Genomic DNA, 14,917 nt, shown 5'->3' on the forward strand with positions numbered 1-14,917 from the left:
ATACTGTACAGTATATATCTATCTATCTATCTATCTATCTATCTATATATAGATAGATAGATATATACTATACAGTATGTATATATATATATATATATATATATATATATATATATATATATATATATATATATATATATATATATATATACAGTATATATATATATATATATATATATATATATATATATATACAGTATACAGATATATATATATATATATATATATACGGAGCCTTTGTGGTACAGTGGTAGAGTGTGTGTTTCGTACACGGGTGAACCAGAGTTCGCGCCCCGCCAGGGTAATAAACTTTGGGAGTGTTCGCTCAGCCACGTACTGCAGTGGCGGACACAAGGGTTGCTGTGGTTGAACCAGTGTCGCTTACTATAAAGTATGCTTGCACCCAGTCGGCTTGTGCCGGCCGATTACACTCGGTTCACAGACTACACACACATCCAAAGCCACTCCAACTCTACAATTACACTTACAAGCACTTCTCACCCTACATACAATTTCTACCAGACTGCCTAAGCCACTTGGCAGAGATACATTGGCTGTATCGTCCCGACTTCGGTTGGGATAGGCCTGTCCTGCAGTGGATACTCAAACGACTGATGATGATGATGATATATATATATATATATATATGGAGCCTCTGTGGTACAGTGGTAGAGTGTGCGTTTCGCACACTGGTGAGCGTGGGTTCGCCTCCTGTCAGAGTTGTAAAAACTTAGGGAAGCGTTCACCAAAACACTTGCTACTTTGGCGGCAAAAGGTGTGCTGTGGTTGAACCAGTGTCGCATACTAGTATGCTTGCACCCAATTGGCTTAAGGAGGGCCGATTACACTTGCTTCACAGACTACACACACATCCAAAGCCACTACAACACTACAATCACACTCACAAGCACTTATCACCCTACATACAGTCTCTACCAGACAGCCTAAGCCACTGGGTAGAGATACATTGGCTGTATCATCCCTGCTTCGATAGGGATAGGCCAGTCCTGCAGTGGATCTCAATGGCTGATGATGATGATGATTATATATTGTATATACATAAATATATATATATATATATACATAAGTTTACCTAGCCTACACAAGATTGACTGCATCATACAAATCCTTGTACCGGTATCTTACAAGTCATGGACACTCTCAATAAACAGATGAGAGATGGATTACCATCATTCGTAAATTTCCGAGTAGTGTACCTCTATGATGGGTCATAAACATTTTCAATAATAACACTTAGAATACACTAGTATGGGCAAATGATAAAAGCACATCACTACCATCATATAAGGATATCAGTAGCTTGAGTCATTTTTTCAAGACAAAAAACACTTACTTGAAAATGATAAAAATTAATTACAGTACTTTTGAAGGAAAGTATGTTATTCTGATTTGGATGTCACTTGTTAATATAAAAGAATCCTTTATCTATGCATCCAAAATTATTAGTTATGTGGAAAAGCAAAGGCTTGTAAGGATTAAAAAAAAAAAAAAATTCACTTTGTATTGTTAAACACTGAAACATACACACTAATTCACATTAGGAATAGTTTTTATTCTGTTGATGAGGAAGCCAGTAGTGTTTTCCTAGTATTCTGGTTTGTTGCTCAGGTTCAGATTTAGAGTAAAATTCTGTGAATTCTGAATGCAAAATATCTAAAATAAGTTAAAAAGACACTACTGGCTCCCAAGTTAGTGCACTTACAAGTAACTTTTGAATCTACCTATTGATGCAGAGCACACACAAAAACCTGAGTGAGTAATCTACCACAGCACTCCCTAATCACCATCCCACACATACTGAGATTAGTAGGGCAAACCTGGGGGCCTAACTTTTAAAACTACCTCATCCAACACTTTTCAACACACAGAAAGTGAGTTTTTGCTGTTCTTTATATATTTTTAGTAGGGGCAGGTAAATAAAGTAATCATTATTTGTTTGAAAGTGTCAACTATAGTAAGAATTACTGGCAGGCTGAGAGAGGGGAAGACTGTTTTAGGGCTGCATTTTCCAAGACCTATTGGGTTTCACGGAAATCAAAATTTCAACTTAATCAGTTGGTTTATCTTTACCATACAGAAAGTGCCTAGCTTCACTGTCAGCCACATATGATGGGAAAATTTGTCATACTGACACTCTCGTTCACCTGACTGACAATACACATAATACCAGTTTTTGTCAAATAATGAAGTAGTAGTATACTCTTACGTATGTAACTAATATATACAGTAAACTGAAAATAAAATACTGCAAGTGCCACATGGACCTCTTTGCATTCCTGGTACAAAAAGGCTGATTTTTTATTACACTTATTCATTACTGGGGTTGTGAGTAAAGATCGGAAGGCAGTATAAGTTTATAAATAAACAGAATATGATTCCCATGGTTATAAGCATATTTCAAAGGTAATTTAGCTAACATGAATGTAAAGTACTGTAGAATTCCCACAGTTGTTGAAAAGGATGAGGCAAGTGAGCTTTACTTTCAAAATGAAGAGACTATTGCTAGACTACTTCTGTGTAATAACCCGTCCTTCCAGCTTTCCATCTGGAATGATTCTATGTTCTGGGGCTTCGTTTTGAACCTTGTGGTCTTGGATAATACCCACTGTTATCTCACTAGAGACTGACCAGATGTCAACATGATGAAACCATTGCCACTGAAAAGTTGCAGGCATTTTTCCGATTGATTTATCTCATTTCTTTTCTCTACTACACTACAGATGTACAGTATTAATTTTGCATGTCATATAAAATTTACCAATTTGTTTTGCAGTAACATGACACTTGCACATTCTGTATGAACGAACAAGGAAAACAGTTTGGTAATGAAACAGAAAAATAAAACAAAGTATCTGGAAGGTCAATGGATGTTGCTAAAAAATGCTCATATCTGATACGGTACTAATTTTTTGGTAACTGATGCATCGAGAATTTGCCTGTATATTTTGTATATTGTCAATCCAATTTATCTTCCTGAATGTGCAATATTATCTGATGCAATCTTGTCATTCTCTGGAGTAAAGGGAAACTCTGATTCATAGATCAGACTCAGCTTCTGACTGGTTAAAACATTAAACCAGCAAAACTAACATACTTCTGTCAGAGTAACCAACAAATATCAATGCTGCTCCTCAGGCTACTTGAGTCATGTTAATTTCCGTTGGTATAATACACTATAATAGCAGTAAAAATATCACTGCTGGTGGACAATGTGGCTTAAGAGAGTTTATGACACACAAATTCATATTATGATAAAAAAAAAAAAAAAAAAAAAAAAAAAATTGAGGAGCATGGTGAGAATCAGGGAATGAGAAGGAATTATAGACTGAAGAGAGAACTGTGTTGGAGTGAGGGATCAACTAGCACTAATGTTTTGAAAGCCAGGCCCTCAATGCTAGCAACTCTCAACACTCTCATGCAACCTAAGTGCCTACCCTCCGCCATCGCCCCGTTGACTCTACTGTCTCGATAAACTGATGAGAGGAAAATTTGGTTACTGAAGCTACATATGCTTTTTTCCTTACTGCTATCGTTTCTATATGACTATAATAAAACAGGTGCATAACTGTGGACTACTAATGTCAAATAGTATCTGCAATACAGAAATACATAACAATATTGCAATCAGTTATCATATGTAATACATTATTGGCTAATCACAAAATCCATTTTAAAAATCACAACAACCTTCTTAACAACACCTATATCTTCATATTCCAAACACATTTTCTACCACATTACTATATGGTACTTTTATCATTCCTTTCAGTCTCACTGTACATCCAAATTTGTATGTCTCAAAATACTTAACAGCATTCATACCTTAATTTTCCTTATATACACAGTCATTAGCATCTTACCAACTATTTAATCTGAATGACAAGACATATTCCAGCCATGCCTCTTTTCTTCTCTTGTTTTTGCCTGCTTTCCTATTCCACACCTGCACAGATCCTATGTCTTGTCTTTACAGCCTGTGGTAGTTATGTTATCCTTATACAGCACATCCACTGATTTACAAGTTTCATTAATACCTATACTTGAATCTATACCAAAATTATATTGTACATGTACCTACACTTCCATGCACACTATCAAGCCCACCTCCACCATTACATGCCACCTCCTATGTACACAACAAATATCTACACTCTCACTCACTTGTGTTTCGGAGGCGGTGGAGCTCATCCCATCTAAATCCCTTTCCCTCTCTGTCTTCTGGTCTCCATTGACATGATGTCCATTAGAGAGTGCTCCGTTCAGCACTGTGCCATTCTCTGTGGGGCCAGGGCCACATCGTGGGTGCCAGATAGCAGTACCTGTACAGGCAAGGCAGGGTGAGTGTATAAGAGTATCATTTAGGTTAGGGTGAGGAAATATTAGGCATCCAGTCTTTATAAAAGAGAAATTACAAAGGATGCCTGCTTTTGAAAAAAAAAAAATAAATAAATAAAGTATCTACCGGGAATGGAATTACGATGGGGCCACATCGTGGGTGCCAGACAGCAGTACCTGTACAGGCAAGGCTGGGTGAATGTAAAAGCGTATCATTTAGGTTAAGGTTAGGAACTATTAGGCATCCAGTTTTTATAAAAAATACAAAGGATGCCTGTTTTTGGGAAAAAAAGAAAAAAAAAAAAAGTATCTACCAGGCATGGAATTATGATGGTGTGTGGGGGGCATACACTCCCACAATTTTGGCAGATCAATTATTACAAAAATTATAATAAACAATGTTATCTGCCAAAGTATATGCATTATATCTCTTACATAACTGTTATCACAGAATAAATTATATGAAAAGGGGGCTCTGGCAATAAAGTTTGATGAGGTTGGTAATGAGTTAGCACTGTGGTAATTCCAGCATGAAATCACATCCCCCTCAGAGTGCTGGATTTGGCCTTCTATACTTCTAAGATTTTTTCATGAAGAGAGGACTGCATGATAAGCACTACTGGTATATTTTCACAATATAGTACTAAAGATTTAATATCATTCATCAAGAATAACCAGTATCATTTATGTTCCTATGCAATAACAAATTAACTTTCATTACTTATCCCATAAGGGATGGCCATTACTTATCTGTGAAATTTATTTAGTCTTCAGACAAACTACATTTCTATATGTGTTCCAACCAAGCTACCATGGGTAGTTGTATAATGATATTAAAGCACTTTAATTCGTCAGTTCACTCTGACAGGACCCTCTTTCATCAATTACGAGTTGTGCACTGTACTGGTCTTGCCAAACTATACATTCATCAGGTACAACAAAACTCCTTGTGATATAAATGATTAACTGCATAACTTGAACCCAGGTAATACACCTGATCCTAAGCACACAGCACAGCTCCTTACCCTGTAAATACATCTCTTCACCATCTCCAAAAGGATCACCACATTTGGTACAGCGGGCACATGTGGGGTGGAAGTGGTGGTTGTCACCTGCCTGCAGAACCTTCCCACTAATGAACCGGTTACAGTATGCACACTTCACACCAAACTGGGCCTGGTAGTCCTTCTCACAGTATGGGAGCCCATCCCTGGGGATTTAGGAACAGTTGTTGTTTGTTGCTGTTGTTATCACTGTTGTTACTGTTGCTGTGGCCCAATGCTCATCTGAATAAGAACCCTGTGGACTGCAGGCTGAAGTTGTCCTCCTGCAGTTCATCATTCTCCATTTGGGGAACAGGGTGGAAGGTGAGAGATATCTGCAAGGAGCTGCCTGGCTGTGTTAGTCACAGTGAGGGAAGATGTCCTTCTACAGCACAAGGAGACAGGGAAAAATAGCTTAGTACAACAGTGAGGATAGTGGGATGAATGTTGGACTGTGACTGGATAGTGGGGTGAGGGAGGGATAAGAGTGGGGATAATGGTGTGGGTAGGAAACATGAATGGAGAGTGAGGAATGGAAATGAGGAATAAATAAAATGAGAAGTTTATAAGTGAAAACAGTGAGTTGAAAATGGTTAGTGACCTATGTATGAGGAATCTGAAGACAGTAGAAGTATGTGAAGAAGCCAAGTGAATGATTAAGGACAGTGGAATCAATATGGAAAGGGAGTAAGAATGGGAATGGTGGAATGAGTGCTGGTAAGAGTAAGGACACCAAGATGAAATGAAAGTGTGAAAGAGTCCAAATGGTGAGAGAAGTGTAATGAAAGCAGTGAGTGGTGCCAGAGAGATGGATATGGGGAGAAGTTGGGAAAATTAGTTCACAAAACGATGCATGTGAGAGGCAGATGAAGAGAGTTTTGATAAGTGGGATTACTGAAGAGGGTCATGGTGAGAGGGATGCAATGAAAGAGGGCTATGGTAAGTGGGGGGCTACTGAAGAAAGGTATGGTAAGTGGTGGACTACTCTTGTGGGTCATGGCGAGAAGGAGGTAATGGAAGTGGGTAATGATGAGTGGAAGGCTACTGAAGAGGGTTATGATGAGTGGGAGGCTACTGAAGAGGGTTATGGTGAGTGGAAGGCTACTGAAGAGGGTTGTAGTGAGAGGGAGGCAATGAATGAGGGACATGGTGAGTGGGAGGCTACTGAAGAGGAGTATGGTGAGTGAGAGGATGCTGAAGTGGGTCATGGTGAGAAGGAGGCAATGGAAGAGGGTTATGGTGACGGGCAGGCTACTTAGGAGGGTCGTGGTCAGAGGGGGCAATGGAAGAGGGTAAAAAGCAAGTGAGAGGGGGCAATGGAAAAGGGTAAAAAGCAAGTGGGAGGCTACTGAAGAGGGGTATGGTGAAAAGGAGGCAACTGAAGAGAGTTATGGTGATTGGGAGGTTACTGAGGTGATGGTGAGTAGGAGGCTATAGAGGTTGTGGTCAGTGGGAGGCTACTGAAGAGAGTCATGGTGAGTGGGAAGCTACTGAAGTTATGGTGAGTGGGGGGCTATTGAAGAGGGCTGTGGTGGGTGGGGAGCTACTGAGAGGGCTATGATGAGCAAAAAGCTACTGGAGAGATCCATGGTCAGTAGAAAGCTACTGAGAGGGCTGTGGTGAGTAGGAAGCTACTGAAAGGGTTACAGTGAGTGGGATGCAACTGAGAGGGCTATAGTGAGTGGGAGGGTTATCATGAGGAAGAGGCTATTGAGAATAATGGTGACTGGGAAGCCAGAGAGGGCTTTGGTGAGTGGGAAGCTTGTGAGAGGGTTGAGTGGGAGGCTACTGATAGGGTTAAGGAGTGGGAAGCTTGTGAGAGTTATGGTAAGTGGGAAGCTTGTAAGAGTTATGGTAAGTGGGAGGCCTATGAGAGAGTTATGGTGAAAGGGAAGCCTGTGAGGTTATGGTGAGTGGAAAACTTGTCAGAGATATAGTGAGTGGGAAACTTGTGAGAGATATGGTGATTGGGAAGCTTGTGAGAGGGTTGTGGTGAGTGGAACCCTTGTGACAGGGTTATGGTGAGTGGGAAGCTTGTGATAGGTATGGTAAGTGGCAAGCTTGTGAGGGGGTTATGGTGAGTATGAAGCTTGTGAGAGGGTTATGGTGACTGGGGGGTTAGTGGGAAGCTTGTCAATGGGTTATGGTGAATGGGAACCTAGTGAGAGGGATGTGGTGAGTGGGAAGCTTGTAAGAGGGATATGGTGAGTGGGAAGCTTGTCAGAGGGTTATGGTGAGTGGGCAGCTTGTGAGAGGACTATGGTGAATGGGGAGCTTGTGAGAGGGTTGGTGAGTGTACAAAAAAGGAGTTAAAGGAGTTAAGGAGTTAAGAGATATACTACGGAGAGAATGAGAAGGGAAGAAGTGGGAATGAGGGGGGACAGGATGAAAAGGGCAAAATGAGTGTGAGGAGCAGGGAGAGGGGAAGAGGGGGTGTGAGCAGGGACAGAACAGGGATGGGAAAGAGGATGGGCTGTGAGTGGGAATACAAAAGAGACGGGAAAGAGAATGAGGAGTGAGTGGAATAAGAGAGGGATGGGAAAGAGAAAGTGAGGAGGGGAGGGTATGAGATGAAGTTGAGGGGGAGGAAAGGATGGGAGATATGCGGAGAGAAGAGAGTGAATGGCAAGAGGAGGAGGAAGGTGAGGGGGAGGGGAAAGTGTGAAATGGGAGAGGAGGGTGGGCAATGAGGGAGTGGGTAGAGGAGAGGGGGATGTACAAATTCTCACACACTTAATTTTTTTTTTCTGTTACTTCTACTGTTCATCCAAAATTACAAACGTAAGAGTGATGTAGAATACTCACTTTCCCATGTATTCGCCATGCAGGACGGAGCTACATATGGCACACTTGAAGCACCAGATATGCCACTGTTGGTCCAGGGCGATGAGTGCTTGCCCCTCTACTAGTTCCTCCTTGCACCCCGCACACTCTGCATTGTGGATAGTGAAATACACTGTAAATTTATGAAAATAAAGATGAAATGCAAAAAAACCCAATGTTTGTTTATGTGAATACTGAACAGAAATATAAACGTATGCAAATATAAATAAAGGTGAATCCTGGAATTTGGACACGAAGATACGGTACAAACGTAAATGTAGCCTACAGACGCGATTCAAAGAAAATATCTAGGCCTTGTCGATGCTGTGACCAGGAAACCAGTAATGGTCTGGTGTTCTGAAACAGTTCAAAACCCCCTCCCCTCCTCCCTCCATCCATTCCCAACTACACACCTTCCTTGATCTCTCAATCGTGAGGTAGCTCACTCCTTTGCTTGGTGGTATGAAGTGCACGCACGCGCGCGCACGCACGCACGCACACACACACACACACACACACACACACACACACACACACACACACACACACACACACACACACACACAGAAATGTGTGATAACATAAGGGAGGAAGATAGGTCAATACGAGTTTGAATCAATCATGTTAAAAATAACACCCACTATATCTTTGACAGCGTGAATTCAGTACCGGTAAGTAAAAATATCTATGTAGCCTAACGGGTGAGGGCCCCCTATTTTATTCTTGCCACTGGCAAAAATAAAATAGCAATTACCTTCATGAAAAACTACTGTTACTCAGTATGTCTTCATATACTTTACGTCTTCCTGTCCGGAAAAGTCATATTTTCACTTCAGCTAAATAAACTCATCTTGCAGTAACAATATTTCAATAGCAATTAATGAAACTGATAATTTCAGTTAATGTGACATGATATTTCGGAAACTATACGCCTCACTTTCGATGTTTATTTTCATGTTTTCATCTACTGAAAGAGTTTATTCTCACTTGTGCTGAATAAAATCGCCTGTTTTTAGCAGAAGTAAAATAGTAATCAATGTGAAAAAATGAGAGACTGTTTGTCTTTCTCCTTGTCCACATTTTCCTCTACAAGAAGGGTCTTTTATCACAACCTGAATAATGTCGTCTGGTGAAATCAAGAATATAATAAGTCCACGTGAATCGATAATCCAGACTCAGTGTCTGTCTGCTTCTTCGTCTGTCTTATTTAGGAGGCGATTTCTTTCCCCAGGAATTGATGGAGTGTGTAGTGAAATGCTGAGGTATGGGGATGAGATTGTTGTGGAGTGGATATGGAAGTTGTGTAGATTCGCTTGGGAAGAGGGAAGGGTTCTAGAGGACTGGAAATCAGGTATAATTGTTCCTTTATACAAAGGAAAAGGGGAGAGAGAAGTAGGTGGTAACCATAGGGGTATTTGCCTTTTAGTGTGACTGGAAAAATATATGGTAGAATACTCATTGACAGAGTTAGGCATTTGACAGAGGAGCTAGTTGGAGAAGAACAAGGGGGATTTAGGAAGGGAAAAGGGTGTGTAGATCAGATATTTGTTCTAAGATGTTTAGTGGAAAAGTATCTAGAGAAGGGAAAGAAAGTGCATGCTGCCTTCATGGACTTGGAGAAAGCTTATGACAGAATAGATAGGCAAGGTATGTGGAAGGTATTAAGAATATATGGAGTGGAGGGGAAACTGTTGAGTGCTGTGAAGAGTATGTACAAAGGAGCTAGGGCTACGGTGTGAGTGGACGGTGAGATGAGTGAGTTCTTTGATCTAAATGTGGGACTGTAACAGGGTTGTGTGATGTCTCCATGGCTGTTTAATACATACAGGGATGGGGTTGTAAAGGAGGTGCAAGGTAGGGCAGTGGATGTGGGGGTGGCTTTAATGAATGAGGGTGAGATTTGGAAGATTCCGGTGTTGCTGTTTGCTGATGATACAGTATTGTTGAGTGAAGATGAATGGGAGTTGCAAGGTTTGGTGAATGAATTTGGGACAGTGTGTAGGATGGGGAATCTGAAAGTTAATGTAAACATGAGTAAAGTTATGGTGTTTGAGAGGAATGAAGTTACAGAATGTACAGTGAGGTTGAATGGTGAGGATATGGAGAATGTGAGTGCATTCAAGTACTTGGGTAGTGTGATGAGTAAGGATGGAACGTTGGGGGATGCAGTGCGTGAAAGGGTACAGCAGGGAAGGAAGGTTGTTGGTTCACTGAAAGCAGTGATGAGAAATAGGGAGGTGAGTATGGAAGTTAAGGAGTCACTGCATGATAGTATTGTGATCCCTACCCTGACATATGGAAGCGAGGCATGGACCTTGCAAGAGGAGCAAGTCAAGAGTGAGAGCAGTGGAAACGAGTTACCTGAGAGGAGCATGTGGAGTGACATGGAGGGACAGGCTGACGAATGAAGAAGAGAAGGAACGTTGTGGGGTGGATGTAGATGTGGTTGAGAAGATTAGGAGAAATACACAGAGGTGGTTTGGACATGTGGATAGAATGGAGAATGAAAGACTGACTAAGAGGGTGTATGTAGGTGAGGTGGAAGGAGGGAGAGGGAGGGGTAGACCGAGGATGAGGTGGAGGGATGGAGTTGAGAGGTATATGCGGGAGGGGGGAGTGAGTTGGGGGGAGGGTAGTCAAATGGTGGGTGACTGAGCGACTTGGAGGCGTTTTGTCTGCGGCCACCCTTTGCGGGATTAGGGCGTCGAGCTATAGACAGACATATAGATAGATTTCTTCCCGAAGATGCATGCAATCGTTTGTCTGCCTAAAGTAAAAAAAAAACTATTTTTAATTTCGAATGTCGTGTGCCTGTGTCTTCCCTTTTCCTTGCGGGAATAGTTTATTTTGAACCTGGCTTACTAAATGTGTTTGCTGATATAAGGAATAAAATAACAACAGTGACGGATCTCTATATGGCATATGCCTGTCTTTCCACTGACTTTTCTATTTCTCTGACATGTCAGACAGAATTCCAAGCAAGCTTGAATGTTAAGAAAAATATTACGATATTTTACATTTGAAGCCAATACAAGTATACAACGCTCATTCCGTTTTGCATCACGCTCTACTGTTACTGTGCACAAGGTCCCCCTCACAAGGGAGGAGAAGGAGCAGAAATGGAGAGATGGACTGCAGAATGAGGGAAGAAAGGAAGAGAAGGAGGAGCAGGTGGAAGATGGAGGCAGGTAATATCTGTACTAATGAAAGGAGAGAGAGAGAGAGAGAGAGAGAGAGAGAGAGAGAGAGAGAGAGAGAGAGAGAGAGAGAGAGAGAGAGAGAGAGAGAGAGAGAGAGTATAAAATAATGGTTTTTAAAGGGAGTGAGGGTATAGCTGAAGGGATAGATAGGTAGATATGAGGGAAGAGTGAGAGAAAACGGAGGAAAAGAAAAACGGGAGGGCAGGATGGAGGGATGGAGAGGAAGGGATGGAGGGGCAGAGGAAGGAAAGTAGGTAATTGACTGAGGGATAGAAAGATTGAGGGAACGGGTGAGGGAAATTGGAGGGAGAGGAAAGTAGGAGAAGTGGGAGAGAAGGACAGCTGGTGGAGGGAGGGAGGCAAGAAGAAGAGGAGATGGAGGAAAACCTTGAGGCAAAGTTAGTAGAAGAGAAAGAAGAAATGGAGAACGAGGAAGGAAAAGAAGGGATGCGGTTACGAGAGAGTGGAGGGATTCGCTAGAAGGATAGATAGTTGGATGGAAGGAGTGAGGGAGGGAATACTTGGAGGGATGGAGGGAGTGGATGAATGGAAAGAATTAGGAAGCAGTGAAGGGCGGCAGGGAGTGGAGGAATGGAGAGAATGATGGCTGAGTGGAGAGAGAGAGTGTATAACGGAGGGAGGGAGAGAATGCATAGAAGGATGAAGGAATGGAGTTAAGGAGTAATGGAGTGAAGGAATAGTGGAAGGAGGGAGGGATTAGTGGAAGTTAAAGAGTGAGGGAGTGATGGAGGAAAGGAAAGAGGGAATGGAGGAAATAAAAAAAAGAGGGAGAACTGAAGGAAAAGAACGAGGGAATAGAGGATGTGAGAGAAAGAAGCAGTAACTGAGGGAAGGGTGGACTACTCTGGAGAGATGAGGAAATGGAGAGAGTGAGGAAGAAAGTGGAGAGAGAGAAGAAGGGGAACGAGGGATAGAACAGCAAAATGTAGACTACAGACACGGGCTTCCTTTGTGTTAACCAGGTCGTGTCTCTTACACAGCTGGACCCATTTCTTTCTAGTGTCTTCATCTTGAGGGAACCTGAAGAATTTGATGTCACTGTCTTTTCTGCTGACTGAACAGCATCCAAATACTGAAGTGGCATCTTTCTGATAACCGTCCTAGTATGAGATAAATATATGGGAACACCGAGCTCTCCACCATTGCGGCCTAGGGAAACTAAGTGACTGAGTGAGTGGAGTGAGTAGCTGTCTCCCACGTGACGTCATGCGCCAACCAGGTTGAATTCTCGCCCAGGCTGGACAGACCTTCTCTCCTTGGACCTTGACTGTGCAGTCAGAATCTTTTCATACGTATTTAGGTTATGTAGATGCTACAACATTCTGGGCATCGCTTCAAACCGCGAGGTAAAAGTCACCTACCCTTCGATCATACGGGGTTGTCGTTCTCTGGGATGGATGAAAGGAGGTAGGAAGGGAGGGAGTATCTATGTAACGTAACTACGTATGAAAAAATTTTGATTGCACAGTAACATAATAAAACAGCGTGATGCAAAACGGAATGAGCATTATACTCGTAATGGCTTCAAATGTAAAATACTGTAATATTTTTCTTAACATTCAAGCTTGTTTGGAATTCTGCCTGACAGAGAATTATGTTGTTGAATAGAAGTCATCCTCACAGAAAGACAAAAAACTGACGGAAAGAGGAATATGCATGAGAGAGATTCGTCACTGTTGTTATTCTTAATATCAACAAACAAATTTAGAAAGCCGGGTTCAATGTAAACTACTCCAGCAAGGAAATGGAAAGACGGGCACACGCGATATGAGATTACGGATAACTGTTATTTTATTCTGGCTAAAGACAAACGGTTATATGTATCATCGGACAGAAATCGCCTCCTAAATAAGATAGACAAAGAGAGACAGATTCTGGATTATTGACACACAGTGACATATTATATTCTTGACTTCATTAGATAACATTCATCAGATTTAGTGGTAACAAACCCTTTTTGGAGAAGAAAACGTGATGGACAAGGGGAAAGACAAGAAAACAGTCGTTCAATCATTTATTCACACTGATTGCTGCTTTACTCCTGCTAAAAACAGGCGATTTTATTCAGCGTGAGTGGGAATAAACTCTTGCTGTAGATAAGATGTGAAAAGCAGAGAAGTAGGTAAAATAACAGAACGAAAGTGAAACAGTTTCCGAATTATCAGTTTACATTAACTAGAATTATCAGCTTACATTACATGATACTGCATATTGATACTGCCAGATGATGATATTCAGTTGAAGTGGAAATACGACTCTCCCCGACAGGAAGACGTAAAGCACATGAAGACATACTAACAGTTAAACAGACAAACACTCTCCGAATAGTTCTTCTTGCTACTGGCTGATCGTTTTAAGCTTATGGTAGAACACGCCCCACACGCGTACATAGATATTTTTACTTACTTTACCGACACTCTCGAAGATACAGCGGGTGCTATTTTTTTAACATGATTTAGTCGAGCTCGTAACGACCTGTCTTCTATTCCTTATTTTATCACATGTGTGTGTGTGTGTGTGTGTGTGTGTGTGTGTGTGTGTGTGTGTGTGTGTGTGCGCGCGCGCGCGCTTCATACCGATCCGCGATCCAGGCTTTGCCGATGTCGTGGCCAGGAAACTACGAATTGTCTGGTGTTCGGACACAGTTTTAAACCCCTCCCCTCCTCCCTCCGTGGTTGTGGTTGGGAATGGATGGAGGTAGGAGGGGAGGGGTTTAAAACTTTGTCCGAACATTAGTTTCCTGGCCAGGGCATTGGCAAAGCCAGGATGCTTCCTTTGGATCGCGAGTGTACTGTACATACAGATGGATGCCGAGATATAAACTAAGTGCATTTAAATAAAGGAGGATACCGAAATTATAAACGCAAGTAAATGTGAATAAGGGTGAATACCGAAATACATACGTAAATGTATATAAAGGTGGATACCGAAAATACATACAAGAATATAAATGGATACGCAGAGCTGAGGATACTTAGGATGAACTATCTGTATAGTGTGTGTCGTTACACACTGATGAACAGACAGAAATATACTTTAAAATCTATACATAAAATGAGGCCACTCTGGATGGGATAACATAGGAACCTGAACATGCCATCAGAGATAGCTAGCACGACAGATAAACTGACAGACAAATGAACAGATGGCCACAGACGACTAGAAAGACTACTAAATATGGACAGATATAAAGATTCACAGACACACAGATAATATTTATATTCAACTCCTGAAAATACAAATACTATATCGGTATACAGGTCTATTTCTACCGTGATTTGCACTGAATCATTAAAAAAAAAAAAAAAAAAAAAAAAAAAGTGATTGTTCTAGATACGTTTGAGAACTTTAAACCTTAAAATTTACGAAAAAGACTTCATGGCAAAGGATATTACATACAACTGGCCTAGGATTAAAACATTCTGACAGCTAAGTCAAATTAAAAGTTGTCTGCAATATCAGGCAGCCCTGGCG

At 41.3% G+C, this 14,917-nt stretch overlaps 1 protein-coding gene across 3 annotated transcripts in view; it reads right to left on the reverse strand.

The window, feature by feature from the left end:
* Unc-115a (actin binding LIM protein Uncoordinated 115a) overlaps positions 1–14,917 on the reverse strand; it is a 454,123-nt gene that overhangs the window by 102,496 nt on the left and 336,710 nt on the right. For all 3 annotated transcript variants that reach the window (XM_080272760.1, XM_080272762.1, XM_080272761.1), the window contains exons 5-7: positions 8,205–8,331; positions 5,382–5,566; positions 4,183–4,340 (exon numbers count right to left, since the gene is read on the reverse strand). In XM_080272760.1, coding sequence (XP_080128886.1) covers positions 4,183–4,340; positions 5,382–5,566; positions 8,205–8,331 — 470 coding nt within the window. The remainder of the gene's footprint in view (positions 1–4,182; positions 4,341–5,381; positions 5,567–8,204; positions 8,332–14,917) is intronic.

This window comes from Coenobita brevimanus, chromosome 51 (genome assembly GCF_032717465.1).
Source record: "Coenobita brevimanus isolate Jiangsu-jjx chromosome 51, ASM3271746v2, whole genome shotgun sequence".
In the NCBI taxonomy this organism is placed as follows: domain Eukaryota; kingdom Metazoa; phylum Arthropoda; class Malacostraca; order Decapoda; family Coenobitidae; genus Coenobita; species Coenobita brevimanus.